Source organism: Mesoplodon mirus (genome assembly GCF_964341445.2).
Source record: "Mesoplodon mirus genome assembly, chromosome: 1".
Taxonomy (NCBI): Eukaryota; Metazoa; Chordata; class Mammalia; order Artiodactyla; family Ziphiidae; genus Mesoplodon; species Mesoplodon mirus.
The window spans coordinates 52,600,515-52,618,577 of record NC_138976.1 but is presented as its reverse complement, the minus strand read 5'-3'; the positions used below and the strand labels follow the sequence as shown (position 1 = coordinate 52,618,577).

Genomic DNA, 18,063 nt, shown 5'->3' with positions numbered 1-18,063 from the left:
GGCTTGTGTGGGTAGGAAAAAAGAAATGGAACTAATATTTATGGCAGCAATAGCATAGAAGTCAAAAGAGGTTATGAGGGAGGCAGGTGATGGGAGTTAAAGTGTGGAATGGTCTTTATATTATTTGGGAGAAGGTAGAAATATTGAGTTACTTTAGCCTTTGAAAAGTAATCACAGTGAAATTTATATGATAGCAACTAAATGAAAAGAAATATAGTGAATAACCTTTACACCAACAGTGTAGGGAGGAAAAAAAAAGGAATGAGAAGAATAATAATCAATCCAGAAGAAATAAAGAAGAGGGAGAAAAAGAAACATAAATGAGACAAGCAGTCTTCAAAATAAATTGCTAGAAAAAATATTCAACATATCAGTAATTTCAATAAATGTAAATGGATTTAATGTTTTAATTAGCAAAACTGTCAGACAGATTGTTTGAGCTGGTTGTAGTCTGTTGATAAGACACATAACCAAAGTATATGCCCCAGTAAGATTGAAAGTAAAAAGATATGAAACTAAACTGAAAGAGAGTTGGTATACCCGTACCAATATCAGAAAAAGTAGACCTCAAACAAAAAGCATTGCTACAGATAAAAGTATGTAGCCATGGGGGCGGAGTCAAGATGGCGGTGTGGGAAGACACAGTTAGCATCTCCCCACAACTAGGGTGCCTGCCGGTAACTTGTGGGAACTCTGACCCCAAGGAGACGGGAGGAATCCCAGAGCAAACCGGTAAGATGTAGGGGGACCAAGTGGGGGAGGAGAAGTGGAGGCCAGACAAGATCGGCGCCCCTGAGTCTGGGGAGATTAGGAGAGGCAGGCGGGAGGGACTCTCCGGGAAGAGCGGGAGAGGAGCAGAGGGCGATACCTGGTCCACTTGGCTGGGGAGCCTGCTGAGCTCTCAAGCCAGTTCCTCTCACTCCAAACCACCATCCAGGCCACATGGGTATTTGAGGACATAGGAGGGAGGCTGGGGAGATCAGGAGAGGCAGGAGGGAGGGGCCCTCTGGGAGGAGTGGGAAAAGAACTGAGGGCAATGGCCCTGCCCACTCGGCCCCGGGAGCCTGCTGAGCTCCCAGGCCCATCCCCTGCACTCAAAAGCCCCCTCCAAGTCACAGATCCTTGGGGGAATAGGAAGGAGGCTGAGGGGACAACAGGAGAGGCAGGCAGGAGGGACCCTTGGGGAGGAGTAGGAGAGGAGAGGAAGGCATTTGCCCCACCCACTCAAGCCCAGGAAGCGTGCTGGGCTACCAGGTGAGTTCTGCACTCTGACATCAGGGGTGGGGGCATGCCTGGGCCCCTTCTGTTCCTTGAGGCTAAGCCCCACCCCCCCCACAGCCCCCTGGGCCTTTTCCAGCCCTGTGGTTCCTGAGCATTGGCCCTGCCCACTGTCCAAACCTTGCCCTTACTTATGCAAGGCTCTCCACAGCCAAGGCCTCCCCACTCACTTATTTGTTTTTTTTTTCTTTTCTCTTCTCTTTTTTATATTGTGGTACTGATGTACCTTCTGGTTGTTGATTCATTTATATTTTTATTTTTACATTCTTTCTAACATATCTGTTAGTTTCCAAGTCTAATTTTATCTTTTACTTTGTTATTGTTCTCTTTTATTTATTTATTTTTTTGCCACCGCACATGGCTTGTGGGGTCTTGATTCAGTGGCCCGGGGTCAGGCGGAAGCTCCTGTGGTGGGAGCTCTGAGTCTGAACCACTGGACTAACAGAGAACCTCAGATCCCAGGGAATATTCATCGGAGTGAGGTCTCACAGAGTTCCTCATCTCAGCACCATGACACAGCTCTACCCAGTAGCCTATGAACCCCACCTCAGGTCAAACAACCAGTAAAAGAGAAATACAATCCCACTCAAAAAAAAAAAAAAATAAGACGGCAAAAATATGTGTCACAGATGAAAGAGCAAGGTAAAAACTTACAAGACCAAATAAATGAAGAGGAAATAGGCAATCTACCTGAAAAAGAATTCAGAGTAATGATAGTAAAGATGTACCAGAATCTTGGAAACAGAATGGAAGCACGGACTGAGAAAATACAAGAAATGTTTAACAAAGATCTAGAAGAACTAAAGAGCAAACAAACAGAGATGAACAACATGATAACTGAAATGAAAAATACACGAGAAGGAATCAATAACAGAATAACGGAGGCAGAAGAACGAATGAGTGAGCTGGAGACAAAATGGTGAGAATAAGTGCTGAGGAGCAGAATAAAGGAAAAAGAATGAAAAGAATTGAAGACAATCTCAGAGACCTCTGGGACAACACTAAATGCACAAGCATTCAAATTATAGGAGTCCCAGAAGAAGAAGAGAAAAAGAAAGGGTCTGAGAAAATATTTGAAGAGATTATAGTGGACAACTTCCCCAACATGGGAAAGGAAAGAGTCACCTAACTCCAGGAAGCACCCAGAGCCCTATACAGGATAAACCCTAGGAAAAACACACCAAGACACATATTAATCAAGCTAACAAAAATTAAATTCAAAGAAAAAATGTTAAAAGCAGCAAGGGAAAAACAAAACATAACATACAAAGGAATCCCCATAAGGTTATCAGCTGATTTTTCAGTGGAAACTCTGCAGGCCAGAAGGGAGTGGCAGGATATACTTAAAGTGATGAAAGAGAAAAACCTACAACCAAGATTACTCTACCCAGCAAGGATCTCATTCAGATTTGATGGAGAAGTCAAAAGCTTTTCAGACAAACAAAAGCTAAGTCAATTCAGCACTGCAAAACCAGCTTTACAACAAATGATAAAGAAACTTCTCTAAGTGGGAAACACAAGAGAAGAAAAAGACCCACAAAAACAAACCCAAAACAATTGAGAAAATGGTAATAGGAACAGACATATCAATAATAACCTTGAATGTAAATGGATTAAATGTCCCAACCAAAAGACACAGACTGGCTGAACAGATACAAAAACAAGACCCATATATATGCTGTCTACAAGAGACCCACTTCAGATCTAGGGACACATATAGACTGAAAGTGAAGGGATGGAAAAAGACATTCCATGCAAATGGAAATGAAAAGAAAGCTGGAGTAGCAATACTCATATCAGATAAAATAGCCTTTAAAAAAAGAATGTTACAAGAGACAAGGAAGGACACTACATAATGATCAAGGGATCAATCCAAGAAGAAGGTATAACAATTATAAATATATATGGACCCAACATATGAGAACCTCAATACATAAGGCAACTGCTAACAGCTCTAAAAGAGGAAATCGACAGTAACACAAAAACAGTGGGGGACTTTAACACTGCACTTACACCAATGGACAGATCATCCAAACAGAAAATTAATAAGGAAACACAAGCTTTAAATCACACAATAGATCAGATAGATTTAATTGATATTTATGGGACATTCCATCCAAAAACAGCAGATTACACTTTCTTCTCAAGTGCACACGGAACATTCTCCAGAATGGATCACATCTTGGGTCACAAATCAAGCCTCAGTAAATTTAAGAAAATTGAAATCACATCAAGCATCTTTTCTGACCACAATGCTATAAGATTAGAAATCAATTACTGGGAAAAAAATGTAAAAAACAAACACATGGAGGCTAAACAATACACCACTAAATAACCAAGAGATCACTGAAGAAATCAAAGAGGAAATCAAAACATACCTAGAAACAAATGAAAATGAAAACACAATGATCCAAAACTTATGGGATGCAGCAAAAGCAGTTCTAAGAGGGAAGTTTATAGCAATACAATCCTACCCCAAGAAACAACAAACATCTCAAATAAACAATCTAAATTTACACCTAAAGGAACTAGAGAAAGAAGAACAAGTAAAACCCAAAGTTAGTAGAAGGAAAGATCATAAATATCACACCAGAAATAAATGAAACAGGAACAAAGAAAACAACAGCAAAGATCAATAAAATTAAAAGCTGGTTCTTTGAGAAGATAAACAAAATTGATAAACCATTAGCCAGACTCATCAAGAAAAAGAGGGAGAGGACTCACATCAATAAAATTAGAAATGAAAAAGGAGAAGTTAAAACAGACACCGCAGAAATACAAAGCATCCTAACAGACTACTACAAGCAAATCTATGCCAATAAAATGGACAACCTGGAAGAAATGGACAAATTCTTAGAAAGGTATAACCTTCCAAGACTGAACCAGGAAGATATAGAAAATATGAACAGACCAATCACAAGTAATGAAATTGAAACTGTGATTAAAAATCTTCCAACAAACAAAAGTCAAGGACCAGATGGCTTCACAGGTGAATTCTATCAAACATTTAGAGAAGAGCTAACACCCGTCCTTCTCAAAGTCTTTCAAAAACTTGCAGAGGAAGGAACACTCCCAAACTCATTCTAGGAGGCCACTATCACCCTGATACCAAAACCAGACAAAGTCACTACAAAAAAGAAAATTACAGACCAATATCACTGATTAATATAGATGCAAAAATCCTCAACAAAATACTAGCAAACAGAATCCAACAACACATTAACAGGATCGTACACGATGATCAAGTGGGATTTATCCCAGGGATGCAAGGATTCTTCAATATACTCAAATCAATCAATGTGATACACCATATTAACAAATTGAAGAATAAAAACCATATGATCATCTCAACAGATGCAGAAAAAGCTTTTGACAAAATTCAACACCCATGTATGATAAAAAAACTCTCCAGAAAGTGGGCATAGAGGGAAACTACCACAACATAATCAAGGCTATATACAACAAACCCACAGCAAACATCATTCTCAATGGTGAAAAACTGAAAGCATTTCCTCTAAGATCAGGAACAAGACAAGGATGTCCACTCTCACCACTATTATTCAACATAGTTTTGGAAGTCCTAGCCACGGCAATCAGAGAAGAAAAAGAAATAAAAGCAATACAAATTTAAAAGAAGAAGTAAAACTGTCACTGTTTGCAGATGACATGATACTATACATAGAGAATCCTAAAGATGCCACTAGAAAACTACTAGAGCTAATCAATGGATTTGGTAAAGTTGCAGAATACAAAATTAATGGCACAGAAATCTCTTGCATTTCTATACACTAATGATGAAAAATCTGAAAGAGAAATTAAGGAAACACTCCCATTTACCATTGCAACAAAAAGAATAAAATACCTGGGAATAAACCTAACCTAGGGAGACGAAAGACCTGTATGCAGAAAACTATGACACTGATGAAAGAAATTAAAGATGATACCAACAGATGGAGAGATATACCATGCTCTTGCATTGCAAGAATCAATATTGCGAAAATGACTATACTACCCAAAGCAATCTACAGATTCAATGCAATCCCTATCAAACTATCACTGGCATTTTTCACAGAACTAGAACAAAAAAATGTTAAAATTTGTATGGAGACACAAAAGACCCCGAATAGTCAAAGTGGTCTTGAGGGAAAAAAACGAGCTGGAGAAATCAGACTCTCTGACTTCAGACTATACTACAAAGCTACAGTAATCAAGACAATATGGTACTGGCACAAAAACAGAAATACAGATCAATGGAACAGGATAGAAAGCCCAGAGATTTACCCATGCACCTTTGGTCAACTAATCTATGACAAAGGAGGCAAGGATATACAACAGAGAAAAGATAGTCTCTTCAATAAGTGGTGCTGGGAAAACTGGACAGCTACATGTAAAAGAATGAAATTAGAACATTCCCTAACACCATACACAAAAATAAACTCAAAATGGATTAGAGACCTAAATGTAAGGCCTGACACTATCAAACTCTTAGAGGAAAACATAGGAAGAACACTCTTTGACATAAATCACATCAAGATCTTTTTTGATCCACATACTAGAGTAATGGATATAAAAACAAAAATAAACAAATGGGACCTAATAAAACTTAAAAGCTTTTGCACAGCAAAGGACACTACAAACAACATGAAAAAACAACCCTCAGAATGGGAGAAAATATTTGCAAATGAATCAATGGACAAAGGATTAATCTCCAAAATATATAGATAGCTCATGCATCTCAACATAAAAAAAACCAACAACCCAATCCAAACATGGCCAGAAGACATAAGTAGACATTTCTCCAAAGAAGACATACAGATGGCCAAGAAGCACATGAAAAGCTGCTCAACATCACTAATTATTAGAGAAATGCAAATCAGAACTACAATGAGGTATCACCTCACACCAGTTAGAATGGGCATCATCACAAAATCTACAAAGAACAAATGCTGGAGAGGGTGTGGAGAAAAGGGAACCCTCTTGCACTGCTGGTGGGAATGTAAATTGATACAGCCACTATGGAGAACAGTATGGAGGTTCCTTAAAAAACTCAAAATAGAATTACCATATGACCCAGCAATCCCATTACTGGGCATATACTCAGAGAAAACCATACTTCAAAAAGACACATGCACCCCAATGTTCATTGCAGCACTATTTACAATAGCCAGGATACGGAAGCAACCTAAATGCCCATCGACAGACGAATGCGTAAAGATGTGGTACATATATACAATGGAATATTACTCAGCCATAAAAAGGAACAAATTGAGTTATTTGTTGAGATGTGTTTGGACCTAGAGACCGTCGTACAGAGCGAAGTAAGTCAGAAAGAGAAAAACAAATATCATATATTAACGCATATATGTGGCACCTAGAAAAATGGTATAGATGAACCGGTTTGCAGGGCAGAAATTGAGACACAGATGTAGAGAACAAACCTATGGACACCAAGGGGGGAAAGCCGTGGTGGGGTGGTGATGGTGGTGTGATGAATTGGGAGATTGGGATTGACCTGTATACAGTAATATGTATAAAATAGATAACTAATAAGAACCTGCTGTATTAAAAATATAAATAAAATAAAATTTGAAACTTCAAGAAAAAAATAAATAATAAATTAATAAAAATAAAAAGAAACACGTAATTTGCCCCTGAAAACCAGCACTCTCCAAATCACCTAGTTTGGTTAACAAATCCACCAGTAACTGTATCAGTAAAAAACATGAAATGATTTTTCATTTTTTTAGAAAAGTTCAGTGAAAGCATGATGGTAGTAACTATGTTAGTGGACAGGCAAAGATTCTAGAGATTGGGAATGATCTCCACCCTTTAGAAGAATGGACACTTTCCATGTGACATGATAACAGAATATGAAAAAACAAAGTCCCTACTGAATATTTACAGTAGAGTTGTAGCTAATCAGCCAGATGTTTAGCTCTATCTCAGGTGTTTGTTCAAAATAGCATCAATTCTCATTTTTTTCAATGAGGTATAAAGATAGGCTAAGGAATTGTTAACAGGGTACCTTGGCTGGAAGCACTCTCAGAGCATGAAGGTCCTCACGGCAGAGATCTGAAGGTCGAATGGGGAATGGAGGGTGCACACCCCACCCAGCAGCCAGGAACCTATTATCCACCATGGGTTTCTGTTAAGTGAAGGAAAACGCCCTTCAGTAACGAGAGGTCTGCAGCCAGGTGCAATCAAAACCCAATTGCATCCTGCAAGCCAAAGAGTTTGTTTCATGTGAGTTTTTTAACTCCAGACACTAGAAATCTCTCAAATGACCTGCTGCGGTAGTTTTCAGTCTTCAAGTTCTCCTTTGCATTATTTGACTGATGTCAAAAAAAGGACTGAAGAAATACATCTCAATGCAGAGCTGCATTTTTTTTTTTTCGGTTTGCCTAACATGCCCCTCTATTTTGCTGCACTTCCTAAAAATTAAGCAAGGGCACTTCTGCAGTGTCATGGTTGTTGGCAGTGAGACAGGTTCCTCAATACCGCATTTACACCTGGGTAATTCTCCGCAGTCCTAATTGGTCTGAGAGCCGATGCTGACTTGAAGGTCTGTGATCAGTGATGAATAATCAAATGATTCCCGAATCGCTAAGGTCACAGAGTCCAGAAATGACAGAGCTCTTTCCTGCACATCACTTCTTCCTGTTGGGTTTTCAAAAGAGGCTTCACCTAAGTGATGGTTAGAGAAACAATTCCAACTACTCTCCTCTAAAGTGTGGTGAATACAACTTTGAGTTCAGCTACATCATCACTTTCCACAAAGTGACACCTGGACAGATGCTGTTTAACTTTGCTGTGTAAGCTGATGCTGAGTCGTCTGAGGTTGTTAGAGGAATCCTTTCCATGTTGAAGGCTACACTTCATGGTTCTGCAGCTGAGAGGAAAGTGGGGCTGAAAACAGCCCATGCTCTGCTTGCAGAACCTCTGCCCTTGTGCACGGTCACCTCCACCTAGAGGAAGGCACGTCTTTTTCCTCCCAGCAAGGCCACCTGTGCTGACCAAGATTTACACTTTCAGGGCTGTGACCACCCAGAAGAGGCCCCTTTCTCTAATTCATACACATTTGCCTAAAAGCCAGGCGTGGCACTCCTCATGTTGGTTAGTGTGACCTGATGAAAAGAACACCCACTTGAGAGTCTTTGAAACCTTCAGCTAAATCTCGTGAACCACTTACCGTCATCTGATCTTGGGAAACTTTAGTACAGCTCTGAGCTATAGTTTCCTCATTTTTAAAATGGGGATAATATTGTAAAACTTGCAAGATTGACATGAAGACTAAGTTAAATAACATGAAAGTACATAATAGATGTTCAGGAAATTTAACTTTCCCTTTCTTTTCACCATCTTTCTGGTTTGTATTGCAGTAATGAACATTTGTATAGTCAGTTTACCATTTGCTGACTTCTTTTTTTTCATTCTACCTTAGATCTTTTTTTAAAAATTTTATTGAAGTATAGTTGATTTACAATGTTGTGTTACTTTCACTTATACAGCAGAGTGATTCAGTAATATATATATTCTCTTTCAGATTCTTTTCCCTTATAGGTTACTATAAAATACTGAGTATAATTTCCTGTGCTATACAGTAGGTCCTTGCTGGTTATCTGTTTTATATATAATAGTGTGTATATGTTAATCCCATCCTCCTAATTTATCCTCCCCCCACTTTTCCCTTTGGTAACCGTAAATTTGTTTTCTATGTCTGTGGTCTATTTCTGTTTTGTAGATAAATTTATTTGTATCTCATTTTTTATAGATTCTATATATAAGCAGTATCATATAATATCTTTGTTTCTCTGAGGCCACCGTCACCCTGATACCAAAACCAGACAAAGGTACCACAAAAAAAGAAAATTACAGGCCAGTATCACTGATGAACATAGACACAAAAAATCCTCAATGAAATACTAACAAACCGAATCCAGCAATACATTAAAAGGATCATACACCATGATCAAATGGGATTTATCCCAGGATGCAAAGATTTTTCAATATTTTCAAATCAATCAGTGTGATATACCACATTAACAAATTGAATAATAAAAACCATATGATCATCTCAATAGAAGCAGAAAAATCTTTTGATAAAACTCAACATGTATTTATGATAAAAAGTCTCTAGAAAGTGGGCATAAAGGGAACCTACCTCAACATAATAAAGGCCATATATAACAAACCCACACCTAACATCATACTCAATGGTGAAAAGGTGAAAGTATTTCCTCTAAGATCAGGAATAAGACAAGGATGCCCACTTTTGCCACTTGTATTCAACATAGTTTTAGAAGTCCAAGCCATAGCATTCAGAGAAGAAAAAGAAATAAAAGGAATACAAATTGGAAAAGAAGAAGTAAAACTGTCACTGTTTGCAGATGACATGATAATATACATAGAAAATTCTAAAGTTTCTGACTATTTATATATCTATCTCACTTAATGCTCCTGAAGCACATGGGAAAATGGAGACAAAGAGACACATGCTAATGGTTTACCTAGGATATGACCAAAGCTGGTCACAGGACTGTCTAATGGCTTCAGGTTGGGATTACTAAGATTGTGATACCTTAGCAGAAGAAGATATAACAGGAGATATTTTGCTAATATAATCATAGCATGAACCTAGAAATAAAGCCACTCACCATTCACCAGAGATTTGCAGTTTGGAAGTTCTTCAGTCTCTATGGAGGGAGGATGAAACCAGATATGCCATGTTCTCCACCAAGTCTTCTGCCTTGTAAAGAAAAAGAAAAAATAATGCAACCATGGCCTCAGGGAATGACAGTAATATTGTTAGAGTGTCAGAGAATATAAAATTTGCTTCCAGGTCTTTTTATATTTAAAAATATTTATTGAACTTCTATTATATCTTCAATATAATTCTAACTCTCAGGTTACAGCACAGAATACAGCAGACAAAATATCTGCTCCCAAGGACCGTACATTCTAGTGGGAATAACCAACAATAGACAAAGTGACAAATAAATGCATATCAGGAGGTAATGAATTCTATTAATAAAAATAAAGCAGAGATGGAGGAATATAAGAGAATAGATCCTCTGTGAGGCAGGGGTATGGGCTGATATAGTTAAGGAGGTCTCTGATAAATGAATATTGACATTATTTCCAAAAACAAAAAGTAGCGCTTTGTTCCCTTTTAAAGAAAAATAACAACAAAATAAAACAAACAAAACAAAAAGCAAGCTCAGAAGTTGAGACCCTGCCTTTACTTTCATAATTCCCATCTCCACTTATACTTTTCCCCTGTGAAATCTACAAGCACACAGCACTGAGACTCCCAGAGAATGAGACTTCCTTCCCAACCTCCTCTTTATCTGAATTTTTCCTCTGGGCCAACAATTCCTATCTTCTGATATACCAATAACAACACAGCTCTCTTTGAATGTGAAAATCTTCAGGAACATTACAAAATTTCTCTCATATTCAACTTACCAGAACACACTGGCATACTTTTAAGCACATCTTGAAACTTAAGCAGTAGCAATGCATAAATATTACTGCAATCAAGTCAGAAAAATCAATAGAAAAGGATTTAGGCACTTGAATTTGTTTTCCCGCCCCAGAAGGACAGATTTGATGAAGCAGGACTCTCCATTACGTTTTTTGAGTATGAAGCTAGATAATACAGCAGAGATTACTGACTCAATGCCCTCATTGTGTAAGTGAGGATCTAGGGGCCAGGAAGTTTAGTGATAATAGTTGTTCATACTAATGGAGGCCTATGTGCCTGCAAGTGTACCAAGCGCTTTATTCCCTGTGTTAGTCAAAGTTCTCCAGAGAAATAAAAATAAAATCAATAGAAAATGTGTGCATATCTCTCTCTCTCTCTCTCTCTACACACATATATATATAGAGAGAGGGAGACAGACACAGACAGAGAGAGAGAGACACAGAGAGAGACACACACGGAGAAAGAGGAGAGGCTTTAAAGAATTGACTCCTAAGGAACTGCCAAGACTTAAACCTATAGGGCAGGCTGGCAAACTGGAAATTCAGATAAGAGTTGGATACACGCACCCCAATGTTCACCACAACACTATTTACAATAGCCAGGACATGGAAGAAACCTAAGTGTCCACCGACAGATGAATGGATAAAGAAGATGTGGCACATATATACAACGGAATATTACTCAGCCATAAAAAGAAATGAAACTGAGGTATTTGCAGTGAGGTGGATGGACCTATACACTGTCATACAGAGTGAAGTAAGTCAGAAAGAGAAAAACAAATATCGTATATTAATGCATATATGTGGAATCTGGAAAAATGGTACAGATGAACTTATTTGCAAAGCAGAAATAGAGACACAGCCGTAGAGAAAAAACATATGGATACCAAGGGGGGAAGTGGGGGGTGGGATGGATAGGGAGATTAGGATTGACATATATACAATACTATGTATAAAACAGATAACTAATGAGAACCAACAGCATAGCACAAGGAAATCTACTCGATGCTCTGTGGTGACCTAAATGGGAAGGAAATCCAAGGAAGAGGGGATATATGTATCCACGTGGCTGATTCACTTTGCTGTACAGCAGAAACTAACACAACATTGTAAAGCAACTAAACTGCAATTAAAAAAATTAAAAATAAAAAAAAGAGTTGACATTACAGTTTTGAGTCTGAAATCCACATGCTGGAAAAGAAAGCAGGTTTTCTATGTTGCAGTCTGAAGGAAGAATTGCTTTTTCTTCAGGAAATCTCAGACTTTGCTTTTGAGATCCTCACCTGATTAGATGAGGCCCACTCACACTATGGAGGGTTATGTGCTTTATTCAAAGTCTACACATCTAAAAAGTACCTTCTCAGCCACATGGAGACTAGTATTTGACCAGATGACTGGGCACCATAGCCTAGTCAAACTGGCACATAATATTAACCATCATATTTCTTTTATCTGATTATGAAATTAATATTATTATCGCCTACACTTTATAAAGCAGAAAATTGAGGGCTCAGAGATCTCAGGGGACTTGTCTAGGTTACACCATTAGGAAGTATCCATATGGGACAGACTTAAACAGAACCTACCTTTTCAACCAACTGCTCTCTGGCTCTGGGTCTCTCCATTAGTAAAGAGGTAGGTCCAGAATACACATTTCTTGATTCCTATGTCCATAAGACTGTTAAACCTCATCTGATAAAGACCATCAGGGACACTCCTTATTAACTAACTGCAGCAAAGAGACCACACATGAAGAGGAACCACTGGGCATCTCATCAGCCAAAGGAATAGAGCTATTATAGGATTTGGGGAGAAGATGCAAGGCAGGTAAAAATGAAGCATTTTTTTTTTTCTTTTTTTTTTTTTTTTTTGCGGTATGCGGGCCTCTCACTGTTGTGGCCTCTCCCGTTGCGGAGCACAGGCTCCGGATGCGCAAGCCCAGCGGCCATGGCTCACGGGCCCAGCCGCTCCGCGGCATATGGGATCCTCCCAGACCGGGGCACGAACCCGTATCCCCTGCATCGGCAGGCGGACTCTCAACCACTGCGCCACCAGGGAGGCCCAAAATGAAGCATTTTTGATAGGCTCAGGACCAAGCAGGATTACATATAAATGATTAACCTGAAGCCTGGGTTCCATAGTGGTCTCAGGGTTCTATTTCCTTAGATACTACAATGTTCATATAAATGTAGAAAGTTGTGTCTTAAAAAGCCCATCTGAAGCTCTGCAGCTGGGTTAGAAATCAGGTTACTTCTCTGTTTCAAAGTGACTCAGATCTACCAGGAGAGAATAAGATATTCCATTCTTATGGATGATTTCTCATCATTCTGCTTTATTTTTAATTAACAAAAAAACAGTCTTCACAGGTCCACAATTCCAGGTGCTGAATAGACAAAGATGAGTAAGACATCCTAGAATCCTGGTGAGGAGAAAAGGCACATCCACCGAGTAATCACAATGCAGTGTGATGGGGGCAAGGACAGAGGGAGAGACAAGTAAGCTGGCCTCAGGAACCCAGAAATATTACAGCAAAGGTGGCTTCAGTAGAAACAGATGAACCAGAAGAATGAGTAGTTCACCAGGTGAGGAAACAAGAAAGACAGATTACATCCAAACAACTACAAGGTAGTATGATAAGTAATAGAATAGAGAACTAAATAAAGTGCTTAGACCTAAACTAATTCTGTCTGACTGACTACCTCATATTTATCAATATTATGCTCTTTGAGGCCCTGGGCCATTGCATATCCTGTTTCCTCTTCTGCGAAGTCCTCTCCATCCCCACCCCAGTCACTACCCTCCCATCACTGGCCTAGTGACCACAACTTACCCTTCCAGTCTCAGCTGAAATATGTCCTCTGGGAAGCCTTATTATTTTCACAACTAATGATAGCAAAAATAACAATAATAATATAATAATAATGAAAGTTTACTGAGTAATTTCTATATGCCAGGCATTTACAAACCACTCTACCGACATCATCTCATTTAATTATTACAAGAACCCATGTGATAACGGTCATGCATTTTGTGGAGGCCACTCAAGATTAGTTAAGTAATTTGTTCTAGTTTAGTTAGCTCAAAAGTGACAAAACCAGGATTTGAATTCATTGAGTCTGATTCCAAAACAATCTAGCATCTTAACCATGAAGGTTTTCTGCAGCATTTTCTGCCTTGTGCAAGCATAATTAACCATACCCTCCTTTGTGTCAACTCTGTATCTTTATGCATCTGTGTTATGGTACTATCCTCAGGCTATTAGTCGTTTTTCACATGGCTCAAACCTCCATGACATCATGAGGTCTTAAGAGAGGTATTTAACTTGATATCAATCCCTAGTGCCTAGAACTGCTACCTACACACAGTAGAAATTCAGTAAATGTTTGAGAATGGATGACTGAATGAATGAATGGATGGGACCCACTATGTGAAACTCCACATAGGTCACTGTCAGGTATGTTGCCTGAGAATGAACTATGAAGCGTCATGTCATAGCCAGGCAACAGGCATTCATGGGGGCTAGGGGAGGAAATAGGCATAAGAGTGGACAAAGTCCAGTGTAAAGGCTGCAGCATCACTATGCTGTTGAGAGATGGTCCAGACATCCATTGCCTATTCCTTACAAAAATCTCTCCAGGTAGGAGATGGTCAGGGCCATCTGAAAATGGTTGCCCCTTTCCTAACACCGTCCTCAACACACACACACACACAGAGCTTTTATGCCCACACAGGAATATTCTGGCATCTCTAGTTGTCTCCAGTCGGTTACCTCCCAAAAGCTAATAATCCTCACTCACACATCTGCATTTTTAACCCAAGTCCTTACAACCAGGCGTTCCAAGTTCCTGTAAAGGAAGCAAATAGAAACAAAGAGAAAAAGAGCCTTATTCCTCCTGCAGTGTTCTCTCTGGGGACCTTTCAGCTCTAGGTTATGGGTGCTCTATCTTTCTGCTGTTCTTTTCCTGCTTCAATTTAGGGAACAGAGTTCTGATTGGATTAACTGCCAGGGCACTCTGGAAGAGCCCTTGCTCAGCAATATATGTCTGTCCCTTGCAGGGACACTGTATCCCCATATAGCATGTCCTCTCCTGAGCTATCTATTGCTTCACATTTTATCCTCTGCACAAAAATTGGCCTTCAGTTCACATTTTGCAGCACCTGTTGCATTAATAACTAGGAAAGTCAGTTCAGCCAAGGGCCAGACATTCACCAAGCATTGTTCTCATGCAGTAAATAATCAGGTAGCATGGAGTTATCTTTGCAGATTTCACTTTCTTGATATTATGTCCCAAATAGAATGTTTGTGAAAATACATTTCACCTGTACATGGTAATAGAATGACATTACTTCATTGAAATAATTAGACTGTATTTATTCTATAATATAAAAGTTAAAGTACCTGTGCTCTGCAACAGGAGAGGCCACAACAGTGAGAGGCCCGCGTACCGCAAAAAAAAAAAAAAAAAAGTTAAAGTATATTTAATAAAACTAGCAGAATATGGCAATCTATTTGAAACATGGCATGGAATTCTGCCTTGTCTTTCAGTGACAAGACGTTTTATAAGGACAAGAAGAAAAGTCTCTTCAAGTCCTGATTTGTTTTAATCTAGATAGTGTCATGTGATAAAAAAGAAATAGCTTTGAAATCAGATGCATCTGAGGTTAAACCCCAGGTCTGCCATTTAGCATTGGTGTGACCTTTGAGCAAATGACTTCACCTCTCTGAGCTCAATTCCCTCACTTGTAAAAAAAAAAGGATACTACTGACTATCTTACAGGATTGTGGAGGAATGATGGTAATACAGTATGCAAAGTACCTAACAGTGCTCCGAACACAAGGAAGGTGTTCAATAAATGGGAATCTCTTTGCATAGGAGGTAGCAAGTAGGAAAGATCCCAAGGACCAAGGCATTGTTGCTCTCTTCATCAGCTACTCTTCCTGCTGTCCTGCTTTCTACTCCTATACCCTCTCCTCTCCCAACAATCCTGGTAGCATGAGGGGCTGGCTTAGCAGTAGAACCAATACCCCTTTCTTCTCCTATTGGCATATCAACATTTCATCTCAAATACAGATTTCCAGCTCCACTGGGGCCCCTGCGGATGGCCTGGCCAGTGAGCCTGGCTCTTTATTTGCCTTGGACGTTCTGCGGCAGCGCCTGCATGAGAAGATCCGGGAGGCGCGGGGCCAGGGCAGCGCCAAGGAGTTGTCTCCCACCGCTTCGGAAAAGAGACGCCGGAGGAAGCAGGAGCGCGACCGGAAGAAGAGGAAGCGCAGGGAAATGAGAGCGAAGGAGAAGGCGGCCGAGGCCCTCGAGGGGGCGCAGGCCGCCGAGCCGCCTCCCGAGGCGCCGCGCGAGGAGGCGCAGGCCCGGCCGGGGCTGCTGTTCAATAAGGTGGAGGTGAGTGAGGAGGAGCCGGGCAGCAAGGCCCAGCGCAGGAAGGAGAAGAGGCAGAGGCTGAAGGGGAACCTGACGCCGCTGACGGGCAGGAACTACCGGAAGCTGCTGGAGCGCCTGCAGGCGCGGCGGGCCCAGCTGGAGGAGCTGCGGGACCAGGACGCGGGCCAGGCCCGGGAGCTCGAGGCCAAGATGCAGTGGACCAACCTGCTGTACAAGGCCGAGGGTGTGAAGATCCGCGACGACGAGCGCCTGCTGCAGGAGGCCCTGAAGCGCAAGGAGAAGCGGCGGGTGCAGCGGCAGCGCGAGTGGGAGAAGCGCACGGCGCACGTGCTGGGGAAGATGCAGCAGCGGCAGGACAGGCGGCGGCAGAACCTGCGCAGGAAGAAGGCGGCCCGGGCCGAGCGGCGCCTGGAGAAGGCCCGCAGGAAGGGCCGCATCCTGCCCCAGGACCTGGAGCGGGCCGGCCTGGCCTGAGGGTCCCGGCGGAGAGCAGACGCCGCCGCGTGCTTGAGAGCCTTCGGATCTGGGGGAGGGGCGACCCACATCCGGGCTCCAGGCTCCTCTTGTGAGGCCGGAACGCTCCCTGAAAGTTGCGGGGTGGGGGGCGAGGGAGCGGCGAGGAGGGAGGGGGCGTCTTGGGGGGGCTTCCCTGGCGCCCTCTTCCTCCCCCGTGTTCACAGGAGCGGGAACTGCTGTGTCTGCCCCAAACTCACTTGGGAAGGACAAAACCCAGCCAGCTCCTGTGGCCTGCGTTGGAGTGGAGTTGATGGGCTCGGTAACTGGGAGACGGCGGGGCCGTCCTCAGGCTGCCTGGAATTGAGTTATTCGAAGTTAATTTCTAAGGTGGGTGAAACCTAGAATTTAAGGTAAACATGCACATTAAAAATCCTAAGGTCACCACTAAAAGAAACAGTGAACTAGCAGGAAGAACAGGGGAGTGGGGTGGACAGTTATCGATCTAGGGGGAGGCAGGAGAGAAAGAGTAAAACCTAGAACCGAGCGAGGCCAATGGAGGGTGCACAGTCAGAGGCACAGTTAAGTCCAAGCCCGCAGGCAGCCAGGATGAATGCACGGGGCAAAACTCAATGAATTTTATGGTATGTGGATTATATTTCAGTAAAACTGTTAATAAAATTTCTTTTGACTGAACTCCAGTTAAGAAAAAAAAAAATTTCATCTCAAATACAGATTTCACCACAAATGAAGGTTCATTTTAGCGTACACCTAGGTTTAGAATTCACTAACAATCTCTGGCCACCAAAGCAGCCAATAGACACTGTAGCTATATTGCAACCCTTAAAAGCTTTTTCATACACCTTCTTGACAGTGTTAAGGAATGTAAGGAGACAACCTGAGTTAATTTTAATTCCTTTTGATGGCAAGGACTGTGTCCTTTTGCACAGGCTCTGGATACACAGGGTCAGCGGCCATGGCTCACGGGCCCAGCCGCTCCGCGGCATGTGGGATCCTCCTGGACCAGGGCACGAACCCACGTCCCCTGCATTGGCAGGCGGACTCTCAACCACTGCGCCACCAGGGAAGCCCAGGATTGTGTCCTTTGAAGGCCCACTTTGTTCCCAAATTAAACCATATGGGTTATGGGTTATTACAAGTTTTATGGCCCTCAACTTGACTACCAAATTTATAAGACCAGGGCTTTGTCTTTATCTTGTCATCCCTCAGCACCTAGCATAGCGTTGCATATGCTACAAACCCTTTAATAACACTTTCTTCTCTTGACTTGATTCACTCTGATATTGACCATCAAACCAAATAGGACCTCAACTACAGTTTACTCTAATCAATTTCCTATTCCCTTCTCAAATAGATGATAGATGTATTCTTAAATAAATGAGGAGATTAAGAAGTGCTGTGCTAAATGAATCCTAGACTCTTGGCCCAG

General features: G+C 41.2%; 1 protein-coding gene across 1 annotated transcript; it reads left to right on the top strand.

Moving 5' to 3' along the window:
- Positions 1-15,755: 15,755 nt before the first annotated feature.
- Positions 15,756-17,278, top strand: LOC309806834 (surfeit locus protein 6-like; the record flags this gene model as incomplete). The annotated part of the gene is made up of 1 exon (XM_082625792.1): positions 15,756-17,278. One exon carries the CDS (start codon positions 15,756-15,758, stop codon positions 16,632-16,634), a length of 879 nt encoding a protein of 292 aa, XP_082481918.1. The 3' UTR covers positions 16,635-17,278.
- Between the last annotated feature and the right edge of the window lie 785 nt (positions 17,279-18,063).